General features: G+C 39.1%; 1 protein-coding gene across 1 annotated transcript in view; it reads left to right on the forward strand.

Moving 5' to 3' along the window:
* The window catches only part of LOC122084730 (exocyst complex component SEC8), a 42,913-nt gene extending 29,636 nt beyond the window's left edge, over window positions 1-13,277 (forward strand). Inside the window, exons 10-24 of the mRNA XM_042653172.1 lie at window positions 252-370; window positions 4,847-4,977; window positions 5,059-5,108; window positions 6,313-6,413; window positions 6,801-6,913; window positions 7,188-7,295; window positions 9,521-9,718; window positions 9,983-10,068; window positions 10,963-11,158; window positions 11,398-11,475; window positions 11,734-11,835; window positions 11,987-12,061; window positions 12,420-12,515; window positions 12,603-12,652; window positions 12,735-13,277. Coding sequence (XP_042509106.1) covers window positions 252-370; window positions 4,847-4,977; window positions 5,059-5,108; window positions 6,313-6,413; window positions 6,801-6,913; window positions 7,188-7,295; window positions 9,521-9,718; window positions 9,983-10,068; window positions 10,963-11,158; window positions 11,398-11,475; window positions 11,734-11,835; window positions 11,987-12,061; window positions 12,420-12,515; window positions 12,603-12,652; window positions 12,735-12,822 — 1,591 coding nt within the window. The 3' untranslated portion in view covers window positions 12,823-13,277. The remainder of the gene's footprint in view (window positions 1-251; window positions 371-4,846; window positions 4,978-5,058; window positions 5,109-6,312; window positions 6,414-6,800; window positions 6,914-7,187; window positions 7,296-9,520; window positions 9,719-9,982; window positions 10,069-10,962; window positions 11,159-11,397; window positions 11,476-11,733; window positions 11,836-11,986; window positions 12,062-12,419; window positions 12,516-12,602; window positions 12,653-12,734) is intronic.
* Window positions 13,278-15,460: the final 2,183 nt, after the last annotated feature.

Consider the following 15,460-nt stretch of genomic DNA (forward strand, 5'->3'; position numbering starts at 1 on the left):
AGAGGAGGCTCCTAAAGCTAGAACGATTTTAATATTAAAAAAATAAAAATAAAAATTAATGGCTACTGCTATTGTCTTCTCCATGAAGAGTTGTCTTGTGTCTGATCAAGGCTGATGGAATTGGTGTTTGATCCAATTGATTCTTTGCGGTGAGAAGCCCGAGAGGTTCTTTTCAAGTTATCTCTTTCTTCTTCTCTCAACGACACAAAGTGTTACTGATCTGCTCAAGTTCTTATAGGTATTGAATCCAGTTTTTCTCAGTTCTGCCCAGAAAATTGCAGATTCTGTGAGAGTTTTCAGAATCTGCTCAGGCCAAACCAGCCATCAGTTTTGGATGAGTTTTCAGATTCTGCTGTCGTTTTTGTCTGCAGTTCTTTATAGTCTGATTTCCAGTGCATGTTTTTTGGGTTGGTTTATGGTTGTTCTTTGGTTAAAAGATCCTGCAGTTGTGAGCTGGTTTGACTTGTCCAAATCAGCTTTATATTATTAGGATTTGGTAGTTCTAGGCTTCTAGTTCCTCTATTTATCTTGATAATAGAAAGGTGTTAATATTTGTGTAGAATGGCTTTTAAATGTTTTATAATAGAATTTTGAATTGACAAGTTGTTAACGATTCTGAAGTGAAAAGTAAGGGAAACTAGGAAGCACAGAAGTAGAGAAGAGAGCTGCCCTTACACCTGCTTATGGTCGCGTTTTCTCTTTAAAGCTACCAATATCTTTTCAAATCAAACTCTCAGAATATACACTTCTTTGAAGATCTGATAGACTAGTCTGTGCAGTTACTGAATTCTGTTGCGTGGAAAAATGATATCAGCCTTTAAATTTCTTATCCATAATTGTAGGGTGTCAAAACCTAGACCAAACTGACAAAACTGAGCCGAACCGACCGAAACCAGAAGAAGAAGAGCAGGAAGAGAAGCATAGTTGTCAAGGCGTCGCCTAGGCGACGACTAGGCGTCTAGACGGTTTGCTTGGGGCCTAGGCGACAGCCGCCTTGTTGCACTGCATGTCGCCTTGTGTTTCGGCACTTATTTATGCCAAATAACATTCAAGTAAATGTTCATTTACTTAAGATATTATTTATAAATAAGCAAATACCCCCTATTTAAATCCAATAAAAATAGTTTAAAAATCAAATTCTAAAAGGATAAAACGTCAACCCCCCAGTCCAAGGACAAAAACTGGATTTTGGTTATAGGGACGATTTTCAACTTTTAAATGCTGGGGTTTTTCTCAATCATGAAAATTTTATAAATTCTATCATGTTAAAACATTGCTAAAAATCAAAAGTCCGGTAAAATAATATTTTGTTTTAATATTCATAAAATTATTTTCATTCAGACGATTTTAACAGTATTCGCACACTTAAAAATAAGTTTGACTGAAGCATAACTTTGTCATTGCAACTCAGATTTAAGTAATCTTAGACTTGTTAGAAAGCTGTTTTTATGTTATAACTTATACAAAAAGTCTCATATAAAAATAAAATCATTTGACCAGTCAAACTTATTATAGAATAAGAGCATTTCTCTAAATATTGATTTTTATAACTTAATATGATTTAATGTTAATTTTTTATGATTTGATGTGGCTAAATGTTGATTTTTAATGACTTGATGTGTTTTAATCTTGATTTTTTATGATACAAGGTATATATAACTTACTAAATAATGTTAGAAAATAGGAAAAATAAAAAATAACACTTGTTCGCCTTAAGACGGGTGCCTTCTCTCCTAAGCGCTTAGACAACCCTCCACCGCCTTGGTTTGCCTTGGCACCGTGACAACTATGAAGAGAAGGTGGGAACGGAAGGAAGGAGGAAGAAGTTTGGAAGAATGTGTTAGAGAGGAATCGATCTCTCTCCACTCTATATTAGTGATATTTAGAAAACCAAATTACAAGTATGCCGTTACATTCTAGCATATATGCCCATACAAGTATATCTTAGAATACTTCAACCTCTCCTTCGTCTTCCCCTGCTCTGAGCCTCATCCAGCAGGGCCTTACCACGGCTACTCCAACCTCCCCTCCCCCTGCTATGAGTCTCATTCAGCAAGACCATGCCATGTCCTCTGCATTGTCTCCCCCTGCCATGCTCTCCATTTGGTAGGGCCTAGCCACGTCGGCTCCAACCTCGCCTTTGTCTTCCCCTGCTGTAAGTCTCATCCAGCAGGGCCATGCCACATTTGGTCCAATATCATCTTCATCTTTGCCCTGCCCTGCTGTTATCCCCATCTAGCAAGGCCTTGCCACGTCTGCTTCTACTTCGTCTACATTGCTCATGCCTTCCCTTGCTGTGAACTCCTCCTAGCAGGGCCTTGCCACGTCTACCTCAACTTCGTCTACAATGCTTATGCTTTTCCCTGATGTGAGTCCAATCCAGCAGGGCCTTGCCATGTCTTCCCCAACCTTGTCAGCTCCTTTGCCTTCCCCTATGGTGTTCCTGCCGGCAAGGCCTTGCCACGATTGCTACGATTATGCCTTCTTCCAAGAAGTCTCGTTCGGTCATGTCTTGCTTTTCCAGGTCGTCTTCTGGGAAGGTTTCTGTCCCCAAGACCTCCTCCAAGAAGAAATCCTCTTTTATCAAATCCAAGCCCTTTATAAATAGGCCCTCAACCCCCTCCCCCTCCCCCTCCCCCTCCCATGGCCCCAGATTCCTCCCGCAGCTCTATTGAGAGGATCCCCTAGAGGTCTCCCCTCCCCCTTCCGTAGGTTCTTTCCATTCCTCTATTGTTCCTCTTCCTGCTTCTATCTCCCCATCCCTTGGCATCCTCCTCCAACCTTGGGTCACCCTCCGTTAAAGAGTACCATAGGCACCATTGGAGCAAATCTTCTTCTCTTCCTACCCTCTCGTCCCCCGCCTCTCTGAGGCCCTTTTGCCTCTTCCCATGCCAATTTTGATTCCCCTACCATCTTTGATGATAACCCTATCTCTCTTTTTGTCCAACCTTATATCTCTTTCGGCCCCAAGCCTTTCAAATTCTTCAACATGTGGACTTTCCATCATGGATTCCTTCCTATTGTCCAGATAACCTAGGACAAGCCGGTCGATTCCTTCTCTTCTCCCCTCATTGCCATTGCTCGCAAGCTTAAAAATGTTAAATTCTCCCTTAAAGAGTGGAACTCTTCCACCTTTGGGATCATTTCCTCTCAGGTCTCTTCTTGCAAAGACAAGCTGGCCATCATCCAATCCCGTCTTCAATCTGACATCCACAACCCTACTCTTGCTCATGATGAAAAGGCCCTCTCTCTTGAGCTTTCCTCTCCGCTTGCTCTTGAAGTGAGTTTCCTCAACCAAAAATCCGGCATCAAGTGGCTGGATCTTTGAGACTCCAATTTCGCTTACTTCCATGAGTCCCTAAATCCAAAACCAACTCAAACTCCATTCCCCTTCTTTTGTCCTCTAATAGGACCATCCTCCAAAACCCTAAGGACATCAAGCCTAAGGTTGTCCCCTACTTTAGGAACATCTTCAGCCCTCCCCCTTCCTCCCCCCGATCCCCTTCCCCTCCTGCCCAATAAATTCGTTCTGAGCCACCTCCTTCCTCTCCTCCAAGCCATCCCCACTGATTCTGAGATCTTGGCTGCTGTCAACTCCCATAAGCCCAGCAAATCCCTTGGCCCTGATGGTTTCAGTATAGGCTTCTTCTCCTCTTGCTGGGGATCATCGGGAATGACCTATCTCTGCTATCAGAAGCTTCATCCTCAATCCCTCTCAAATTCATGGGGTCAACCACACCTTCCTTTGCCTCACTCCCAAAAAGGAGAGAGCCTCCTCCATGTCTGACTTTAGACTCATTTCCCTCTGCAACCTTTTGTATGAGTTCATTGCCAAGATCCTTGCCACTCGGATCTAATGGTTCATTGACTCCCTCGTCAGTCCCAACCAATCGACTTTTATAGCAGGTCGAAGCATCACAGACAATATCATTTTCTGCCATTAGATTGTTCGTGGCTTTGGTAGAAAATCCCACTCTCCTGCTGCCCTCCTCAAGGTGTAATCGCAATTGGTGAGAAGTGTTGGAAAACATTTTGCTACTCATGGTCTCTTTATTGATGCTTTCTCTTGGGTGGATTTTTTTCAAAGTGGCTTGCTGGCATTGTTCTTTTGCTCGTCAGTTGATCATCTAGGGTTTGTTTTTGTGTGCTGTCTCCATCTCCAACAAGCTTATTGCCTTAAGTTTTTCTTCTTGTCCTGGAGGGCATTGTCGTCTTGGGGACGTTTCAAAATTTCACCTCTTTTCCTATCCTGTTTTTACTTCTTACCAGCTTATAATACTTATAGTGCAGCAGTATCATATCTTCTTAATGGTGCATGTTTAGCTGTTGCTAGTGGTAGACCTTTTATTATCACAAAATACCATTAGTCATTGGGAAGGGCCTATAACATTTTGCTGTAATGTTATTAAGGTCTTTATCACTCTAGGATCAGGATTACTCTACCCACAAAATGAACTAGCATTTCCATCTTTTATCCACCTGTACCTCATACGATAAAAAAAAAATGGCATACCCTGTGCACGAGGCTCCCGTACGTGCGAGGTCCGGGAGGGTGAGAACAATGCAGCCTTACCCCGAGAACATCGAGAGGCTGTTTCGACTGCTTGACCATCAGGTCGCAACATTCGTACCTTACCGTTGGATCAATTGATCCCTTCAGTACCTCATATGATGTGATCTCAAAATTCTTTGTTTTAATTGCCATTTTTCCTCCCAAATTTACAACTCTGCGTTTGTAGTACATTATATGTCCTCCATTATCTTTCTTTTTATGTTTTGTTTGCCAAATAACCTCTGATGATTTAGCCTCTCTATCGATCGCTGAAATTTGCATTCTTTGTTCCAGGAGTTGATCTCATTCGCCAAGGATGGAATAGGAGGGGTCCAAATGTAGTGCAAGAAGGTTATGGGACTGCAGCTGTCCTTCCTGAACATGGAATATATCTGGCAGCTTCTGTATATCGACCTGTGCTTCAGGTCTACCTTGCATCTTCCTTTTTAAATGTAATAGTTGTGCATAGTGAATAATTTAGCTGACTGATTCCATGTCATTTGCAGTTTACTGATAAGGTCACTTCATTGCTGCCTCCTAAGTATTCCCAGCTTGGGTAAGCTTGGAACCCTTTTCCATTATGTAATTCATTATACATAGGCATTTCTATGATTGACATGTTTTTATTTATTTATTTATTTTTTTTCTCTGAGTAATATTGATTTAATTAGAGAAAGAAAATGTGATTGAGGAGAAGGCCGAGTCCATTAGGACCCATAAAACAATGTCTCTCTCTCTCTCTCTCTCTCTCTCTCTCTCTCTCTCTCTCTCTCTCACACACACACACACACACACACATAGTTGTTAAGGGCCTTAAGGCATACCCTAGGCCCGAGGTCCCTGCCTTCTCTGCTTGAATCTCAGGGCTTCCATTGCAGTCTGGCTATTAATTTTATCTACCACCCTCTTCTCTTCACCCAATACAAGGCTACTATGATATGATTATGCTAGTGATGACCTAATATGAGAAAATCAGCACATAATAAACAAAGTATAGGATATTCATTGAAAAACAAAGCTATAAACATAAGTCAATGTAAACTCGTGAAGTGTCAACAAAGCGTGGTGTCACCTTGGACCCAAGGAAGATCCTGGACACCGTGTTGACGTTTCACGGGTTTATGTTGCTTTATGTTTATTGCTTTGTTTTTCAGTGAATATGCTATTGTTTATTATATGTTGATTTTCTCATATTAGGTCATGACTAGCATAATTATATCACATTGCATTGATATGGCTTCTATGTTGTATGTAACCTGGATTATATAAATTATCATTGCTATATGACATATAGTCATATAGACATAGTCATATACTGCACGCCTAAGGCACCTTGGAAACTTAGGCTAGCGCCTTGTTGCCTAGGCACCTCTCCAATGCCTTGGGTCACCTTTTTGCCTTGACAACTATGCTCATGCACAGATTCTGAAAGAAGGATGAATGAACCTCCCCCCCCGGGGGGGGGGGGGGGGAGAAGGATAAACAAAAGTGGGGAAATGAAATGGAACCTTGAGTTTGCTTCCTGCCATTGGAATGAAGGCACCTGTTTCAGTTGTTTTGTTGTCTCAAATTTCAATCTCATTAATTTTCCGGGGCATTTCAAACTTTGTTTCTGATCACTGTGACCTGTATACTTATTTTGACTAACCGATGAACAGATTGTAGGGTCTCAATTGATGCAATATATAATAGGCATTTAATTTATTCTCCCTGTATTCTGTTTGCTCCATGTTTAATGATTGGGCTTGAAAGTTTTGCAGGAATGATGGCTTGCTAACTTTTGTGGAGAATTTCTTGAAGGATCACTTCTTGCCTACAATGTTTGTGGATTATCGGAAAGGCGTCCAGCAAGCTATAGCAAGCAAGTCTCTTGAACTGTTGACTCATTTAGTCGAGTAGTGCCTAATTATCTTTGAATCTATAACAAGAATCAACTAATCTATTGAACATGGCAAGAATGATGTATGAGTATCCAGTTATAAAATTTTCTTTCGTTTGAGGCTTTCAAAATTGTATAACATATCAAGTATCAGATGGAAGTATTCAGCAAGACAATGGTAAAAGAATTGATTAAACTTAGCAGCCAAGTGCAGTATGAGAATCCTTACTAAATCCTTGCTCCATTAATGACTTGGATGGTCTATGACAATTTAAGATTGGAAGCATATTAGAGTTGGCTTTTGACTTGGTCCAGCTTTTATGCATTCAGGTTTAAACGCTAATTTTTGTGGAACTTGTGTATATATAGGTCCTGCTGCATTTAGACCACGAGCACATCCTGCTTTTACGTACACTCCACTGATTGAAAGGGGACGTCCTGTCTTACAAGGCTTGTTAGCTATTGATTTCTTGGCAAAGGAGGTAACTTAAAACTTTAAGAATATTGGACACTTTATTTTCCTAAAAAAAAAAAAAATATCGGACCCTCTTCAAGAAAAGGTGTTTTTCTCCAAACTCATGTAGCTGTACAAAGCCTGCACACTATGTTTAAAGATCAATGAGGACTTCCATTCAGTCTTTGATGAGTTTTGTTCTAACATAATGTGTACCCGGACACAGATAATGTTTTTACTTCTTTTATTTGTTACACTGTTCATTTTTCAATTTCCTAATTGATACTCACCATTTATGTTAGCTTCTTGGTTGGGCACAAGCGATGCCTAAATATGCTGGAGAACTTGTGAAGTATGTGCAAACATTCCTTGAACGAACATATGAAAGATGCCGGACAGCTTACATGGAGGCATGTTTTTCTAAATACCTATAGATTTCTCCTTCTCTTATTGCATTACATGTTCAATGTCACTGTTTAATTCCTCTTCTCTGGTTTCAGCCTAATTCGATGATACCCAGTCTTCTTCAGTAAATATGTATTATAGCCTTATAAATTAAATACTGATAAATAGACTCTGTTAGTTAACTTATATTATATATGCATAAATCAAAATTTCCATGGCATAACTTAATTGAAACTGGTTGATTTTACTTTCATTTTGGATCTTGTGTTTTAAGTTTAAGGTCCTTAATGGGGACAAGAACAATGTAATTTACTTGTCATGGTTTGTGGATATGCCGTAAAATCTTGCAGGAAAAAACAATAGTAAACCAGAATGGGTACAGTATAAAGGAGACTTCATAAAAGCAGCAATAAGATTCCTAAATCAACTTTGTTTGCAAGATTTTGGTCTTCTTACCTCTTGAGAATATAAATGAAAAACTTTTCAAATGACACATTGACACTATTACTGTGCAAAGGAGCCAAAAAAAAAAAATCCAAAAGGAACTACGAGAACTGATGGAATAATATAGACACCCAATTTACAGTAAAGACATCAAAACTAGTCAACAATAACATCAAGAGTGATTTGTCTGCAATGCATCTCCAAACAACATATAAAATACAAAATTACCCTTGGTAACCCAAAATAGGAATATTTAAAAAAAATATTCAAAAGCCCCCACTGCCAAGTCTGGCACATTTTCTCATGGCTTCAGGGGGTAAGAACTCTTGGAAAAATTTAACTCAATTCGTGGCTCTATTTGTTCTATGCATCTGGTCTTGATCTTAGAGTTATCTGATAGAATCCACTTGAGAATGACTTTGTCAAGATATCAACAGTTAAGAACTCTCTCTTTTTACAACAAAAGGTTTCTATTCTTATTAGGAAAATTAAATTAATAAAAATTATGAACTCAATAGAAAAATAGAACACTAATTGTTTCCAAATATTACTCAGCCCATGCCCTTAAATTATTTATGTGAAAGGCCCGAAAGGAACAATATACTGCTAGCTCACCCAGAAGGTCTGAAGTCACTCTGAACACTACCAACACTATACTGCCTCTACCAGCACTGCCAACTCACTGCCCTCTGTACAACTGCCCAGGTGTACACTGCCACTGCCATGTCACTGATAATTGCTCTATGGGAGTGTATTAACCATGACTGTGTTGACAACAATGACTGCACCAGATCTACTTTGATACCCTCAACTTCCATTGGACCAACATGGTTTGTTCATGGTGAGTTTGAACAGAGGTTTCATTATGTGGGTCCTGTTCTTCCCTTTGTGTGTTGGTTTGGGCCATTTACTCTTCTTTTTTTGGCTGTATTTCTTCTTCTCTTTCTCAGTTAATATTCAGTTATTTATTTTAAAACAAATACAAAGAGATCTCTTAGTTCAAAGGAGCTACTATACTCCATAAGTTGGCTAGGTCCACTATATATGTCAGTCATTAATAATGGATTCACCATTTACTTGCCTTTGACTCAATCCTTTAAAACTCTCCTTTTTCTACCATTTTCATCAAATCTAATTAATATAATAGTTACTGAAAAATTGAAGCAATAAATGGAGCCCTTGATCATGTCAAAATATCTATCAACAGTACCATCCTTCTCAGTTCCCAACTGCTAAAACCTTGGTAGTCAACTGTTCATAGAAATTTGGTGTAACATATTGGCTACGTGATTGACTTAATTAGAGTACAGTTTTATGCTACATTTATATGTTGAGTCTTTTTCTCAAAATAGAAGAAAAGCTCTATTTTACTCTTAAAAATACATATAATTCGGTTTCAGTCGAAGAATTATTTGCCTTGTCAGGTTAATTGTTCTTTGTTACCAAAATAAGAGAACATGCTAGGTTGTTCTCATGGCATTTGGTCGTTGAGTTACATCATAATGTGAATTTCAGCACATGCATCTTAAGTAAATTCAAATTTGTTTGATAATCATGTAAGTTTGAACATTAGGGTTGGCATACAAATGCCAAAATGAATGGAAAATTAAATTTATGATTTGCTACTGCGTCACTGTTAGCAAGGGTCAAAATTTGGTGTCCTGAATTGCTACTTCTCCATGGAAGCTATGTAATTGTGGAATATCTGTAACAAAAGTCATTTCTATTCTCCTGTGGAATTTCTTTTTTCCACTTTGCTTGATTTTCTATCGGGTTAATATTCCAGGCAGTTCTTGAGAAGCAGAGCTATATGCTCATCGGAAGGCATGATGTCGAGAGTTTGATGCGACTTGATTCTGCCAGTGCATTTTTGCCAAATTCATCCTGTCAGCCAATCCTGGAAAACAATTGTTCTGATGCTGAAACTGTTGAAGTTGAGATGGAAATGAGTGATCTATTGTTGAGTTTGCGTCCGATCAAGCAGGTATACGTGTGATATGTCAAAATACAAAATGCTTAACTTTTAGTGCAAGCATCAGTGCATAAATATTGTAGTAGCAATAGCAATTCCCTTACATACTTGATGGGTGGATGACTTGAGATGTTTCAAGTCTTATTGGTTTTGAACCCCCTTGCTACTACATGGCTCATTTGGTCTTAAATTTTATCAGATTTACTATTGTTTATTCAATCCTAAGCATAAGCATACCTATTCTGTCATTTATTCTAAACCTCCCGTCTTCTGTAGGAGAATCTTATTCGTGACAATAACAAACTCATTTTATTGGCGTCCCTTAGTGATTCATTGGAATATGTAGCAGACTCAATTGAAAGGTAAGCATTCTCATCTTATGAAGCGTGTTTTTGTGCTGGAGCCATCTTTTTTCTTTTGATTTTCTCTTTGGTCTTCTCTCAGTGACTCAGCCCCCTGGTTTGCTTCCAATTGTGTCTCCCTCTCTTTGAGCATGTTTCCAATCAATTTATATGAGTGTGTTTGTAGCTATGTGTATGCCTTTGCATATGTAAGTTTGTAGATTGCTTATATATAATGTTACTGCCTTGCATAATCTCTATGTGGGGATTTTTAGAAATGATGCTGACCTGGGTTGTGGACGTGGGATTTTGGACCTTCCCTCATTAGCTATGTGTATGCCTTTGCATATGTAAGTTTGTAGATTGCTTGTATATAATGTTACTGCCTTGCATAATCTCTATGTGGGGATAATGAGAAATGATGCTGACCGGGGTTGTGGAGGTGGGATTGTGGACCTTTCCCTTAACAATATTAGAATTCTTTTCCAGGAAAATGTACTCATGCATGAATTTGTTCTGTTGCAAAGCCTCATGTCGATGTTCAAGTCTTGAAATCAGTGGCATTTCAGAGCATACTTTTCTTTTACATGCTGATAATTTGAACTCTTAAAGTTTTATCCAGCATCACCTTGGATTAAATTGTCTGATATACTATTATAGACACACTGTATGTAGATACTACCTTATTTTATGGCTGTGAACAGAATGGTTCATAAGATATCTAGCCTATGGTAGTTGGGACTTAAAAGAGTAAAATGTTTCACCACACTATTTTACTATACCAGACACTGGACATTTCTTAAGGCTTCATCCTGTGTATATCTTAGATGAATGCAATTTTTATTATTCATAACAAAGTTTCTCAATGGACATAAAATAGCTTATTTGGTGCACGTTTGTTGTGGAATAATTTAGGCTTGGACAAGCATCCCTAAAACCTTCAATTCAAGCAGAGCCAAACCCCAAGGATAAAACACATCACCATACACGCAGTAGCAGTACACCTACTCGGGATCTTGCGTCATTTGCTGATGAATATAGGAGACTGGCAATTGATTGCCTTAAAGTTCTACGTGTAGAGATGCAGTTGGAGACAATTTTCCACTTGCAGGTTTGTGAAAACTGTATGACAGTATTTTTTTTTTTTTTTAAACTATGCAGAAGGGCATCCTATTTCCCTTTCCTTTTTTCTTTTTTGTGTGGTTCCTTTGTAACTTCAAACAAATCTTTCTTTTCCTTATCAGCCTCCCCCCCTCCCTCTCCCCTAGCCAAAAAATGTCGTTTATATGTGTTTGTTTCTATTGAAGTGGGATTAGAAGAGTAATGAAGTTACCATGTCAATTGAAACAGGAAATGACCGATAGGGAATACTTGGAGGATCAAGATGCAGAAGAGCCAGATGATTTTATTATTTCACTTACTGCTCAGGTTAATATTTTTATAGTAATGTGTTTTGGACAATGGTACTACATTATTAATTCTGTATATAGTATGGTCTGGAATGGTGAGGATCCTCTGCTGTCGCTTTCCTAGGCTCATTCCAGGAAAGTAGTTCATCAGCCTGAACACAGTTATACCCAGTTGTTTTTAATTTACTGAAAGTGAGAGGCCATTTTATTTTTCCAATCTAGCAAATGTATTTCCCTCAAATTATTTCTGAGATTCAGATGTTGTTCCTCTATATAGATAACTCGTAGAGATGAGGAGATAGCACCGTTTGTCGCAGAAGTGAAGCGGAGTTATATTTTTGGTGGAACATGTAGTGTTGCAGCCAATGCATCAATTAAGGTTTGCACGTTCGCATATTTAAACATTTTCAATTAACACATGACACATCTTGTCTTGCTGCATTTCTTTCTTCATATTTTTTACTTGTAGGTGAGCCTTTATTTTTTTCCCTCTTTGCTACTAATGGGAGAAATGCAAACTATCTTACCAGGCTTTGGCAGAGATGAAATTGATCAATCTTTTTGGAGTTCAGCAGATATGTCGAAATTCCATTGCATTGGAGCAGGTTGGTCTTGCTTGTATGGCCTCAATTTGCTCTTTGTATATTCTCATGTTCCTCTCCTGCCTGATTGGTACCCAAACATCTTTTTCTTACGACTTTTATATTTTATTAACTCTGTTCTAGTTGATAAACATGTACTTTGGAGCCAATTCTTTACTGGAGTGATTCCTGTCCGAGATATTGCGTCCTACTCCTACAATTATAAAATTAGTTGTCATAACAGAATAAATAAATATTTAATATAAATAAATAGTAGTTGTAGATATTAATTAAATGAAAATGATATAGGTGGCAATGTCGTTTCATTACTTTAGACATATTTATGCACATAAAACTATCCTAACCACTTTTGACATTGCAGGCCCTTGCAGCTGTCCCTTCCATTGACAGTGAGTCTGTCCAACAGAGATTGGATCGTGTCAGGACTTACTATGAGCTCTTAAACATGCCGTTTGAGGCAAGAAAGTTGATTTATACATTTTTCTTCCAGTATTTCTTCCTGTTGGCTCACTGTTTGAGGCTCATGGTTTTCGTATGTTTTCAGGCTTTGCTCGCCTTCATTACCGAGCATGAGTACTTGTTTACAGTTGCCGAGTATGTCAACATAAACTGTTCCGTTTTGGTACTTGGAATGAATTCAGTAGTTTTGTTTAACAAAATAGGTATTGGTTGACAGGTATTCTAGTCTTCTGAAGGTCACAGTCCCAGGCAGAGAGATTCCTGCTGATTCTGCGGAACGCATAAAAGAGATATTGTCCCATTAGCCCTTCGAAGGTGGGTCGATTTTGATGTACAGGATTTAAAGACACTGGTAATCTATGTCAGGGAGATGGTATGAACGTCGAGAGATATTATCATTCCTCTACTGGATTATGGGACCAGAAGCAGTAGGCATGTCTGCAAGCTGCTGTTCTAGTAGTGCCACAATCCACTCCATTAATTCTGCTGTTCATCTCTTGTTGTGAGAGTGTTTATGTTGTTTCGCTTTTGATTTACATTTTTCATTTTGTTTTTCCAGCTTTTGAGAGCCCCTTTGTTGTATCATACTGTCATATCCTTCCCGTGTTGTTTAACATATTCAGATACCTGAGTTGTGTTGATGCAATGTCTATATTATGAAACCCTGAGCTGAGTTCCTTGGTTAGTATGTAACTTAAAACATTATAAATCCACGGGAAGCTCCCAATTCCAATTTTAAGTGCAGAGCTTTAAGATGTAACATCATTCCTATCTGTGATTAAGAAATGTTGTAAAAGATTCTTTGAATTATCAGGGATAGGTTCTCTACTCATAATTGAATGTCCCTTAGATGACATGAAAATGTAACAATTAAGCTACAATATATATATTTAATGGCTAGGGCCAATCATAAGGCTCGTTCTTAAAGTCAGAAGGCTTGGTGGACACCACCATACAGTGACCGTCTCGGGGATGGGTGTAAGCTCTAAACATATTGGCTAGAAGTCCAGTGCTCACCCAAGCGGCAGCCACAGCGGAGCCATGTACACCAATTAACATCTTTCAAAGAAGCATAGCTGGGAAGGTATGGGTTAGCTTTGTGATTAAAACTAAACTAATGTTTGAGACCCACAACTCAAGCCAATGGCTTGAAGTGATCGTAGGTCCCATCAATGTGATAACCCAAAATGAATTGATTTACTGTTAATCACTCGAATAATACTGAAAACGAGTAATTGTTTATACGGGAAGTGTTTTTTGTGGGGGAATGTAGTTTCTGCGTGTGTGCAAAGGTCAATGGGAGCACATGAGAAAACATCCATAAAAGAGTCATTCACCCTTTCATGGGTGGCATGCTAGTCATTTTACCCCCATGGGTCTGGACATAGGGACCAAAGTTATTAAGGTGGCAAGTTGACCAAGGCGTTTGAGGTACTATTTAATTGCCTTGGTGATTAGGCAACTGCAAGCCGTCTCCATGGCAAACATAGCGTTCTAGTGTTCTTTTTTATATAATTATTTTATTTGACACAAACAACATATTATATGACTAGATGTATTTTTACGACTATATCTTGTCGGCTAGTTTATAACCGTCTTAGCAGACGTTTTGGACCAATCTTATGATTTGGTCGATGAGGACTTTGTATTGACTGCCCGTCGAGACCGACGGGAGGTCACTTCTTTAAATTTGCTGGAGGAGGACGCTGTGAGACTGTCAGGGACAAAATCAGGGTCAACCTCATATGGATCTTGCCCATAGCAGAGTTCATGGGCAGGAACAGTTCTTTGCATCGATTTGAGACTGTAGGCACCATCACTGGAGCCTTCATTGTCTTCATTGTCTGAATCGGAACCGAGTTCGGCTAGACGAGCACGAAGGGCTTCCTTTTCACTTTTGATGCTTGATTTTGAGGAGCTTTGTATTGTTGGAACAGGTTGGAGACCTATGAGGCTTTTGATTAATGCAGTCTTTTCACATTTGGAGACATCACAGTTATCCCACCATTTGACATTGAAAGACCGGCAGAGGACTGGGGCAATCCAGTCATTTATCTGGTAGTCATAAATTTGGTATTCCCAGAATAATATCCATGCGAGACGGCAATGGAGAAAGAATCTGAGAAGATCTGGTTGGTGAGGTTGGGGTGTTGAGTTTTGACAAAATGTTTGGAAGGAATCTTGGATTTGTAGTGGTAGAATTTCTACCATAGGACCATATTGATCCTACCATTTGGGAAACCAGGCGGGAGTTTGATTATTAAACCTGTATTCAAAACAGAAAAACCAAGAGTGGCGGTTGATTCTATTTTGGAAGGAGAAGGCTTTGAACCAGGCATCCTGGTAATCCATATATGTATAATTTGGTGGGGAAAAAGTATTTGAAAAGCTTCTTGAGTTAAGGGGATGAGTCCCCCAGTCTTGGAGTGACAGAATTTTGCAGATGGTTACAGTTGTATGTGTAACCAAAGTTTGGTCATTTCTGTCATAATTAAGTTTGAATCTGACAGAATCAGTTTCTACGAGAATATACTCGTAAAATTCTTGATGCTTTGCTTGGGAGTTGGAATGGTGATTCCATCCTTTGTAGAATATTTGTTGGGCCATCATTATTGGCGAGTCTAAGTATTTGTACAGGGGTTCTTCAATAGTGAAGAGATCTTCTTTGCATGGTTTTTCATGATACTGACTTTTGAGTTTGGAACCTTGGGCAGTTTGGAGTGGTTTAGCTTGTGTAGTTTGGAGGCTGGAACTAGCCTTATTTGTGGGTTAGATGGATCCCGCGGTAGAGCCTACTACCATGGCATGGGAATAAGGGGTTTTGGCAGTAGCCATTTGGGACTGGCTACGGGTGACAATTTGGTTTGATGGTGCAACAAAGGCTGCAGAGGCACCATAGCTGGATTTGGTTTTGACAACAGAATTGGAAGAAGTAGACTCCTT

The sequence above is a fragment of the Macadamia integrifolia genome, chromosome 7, assembly GCF_013358625.1.
Source record: "Macadamia integrifolia cultivar HAES 741 chromosome 7, SCU_Mint_v3, whole genome shotgun sequence".
In the NCBI taxonomy this organism is placed as follows: domain Eukaryota; kingdom Viridiplantae; phylum Streptophyta; class Magnoliopsida; order Proteales; family Proteaceae; genus Macadamia; species Macadamia integrifolia.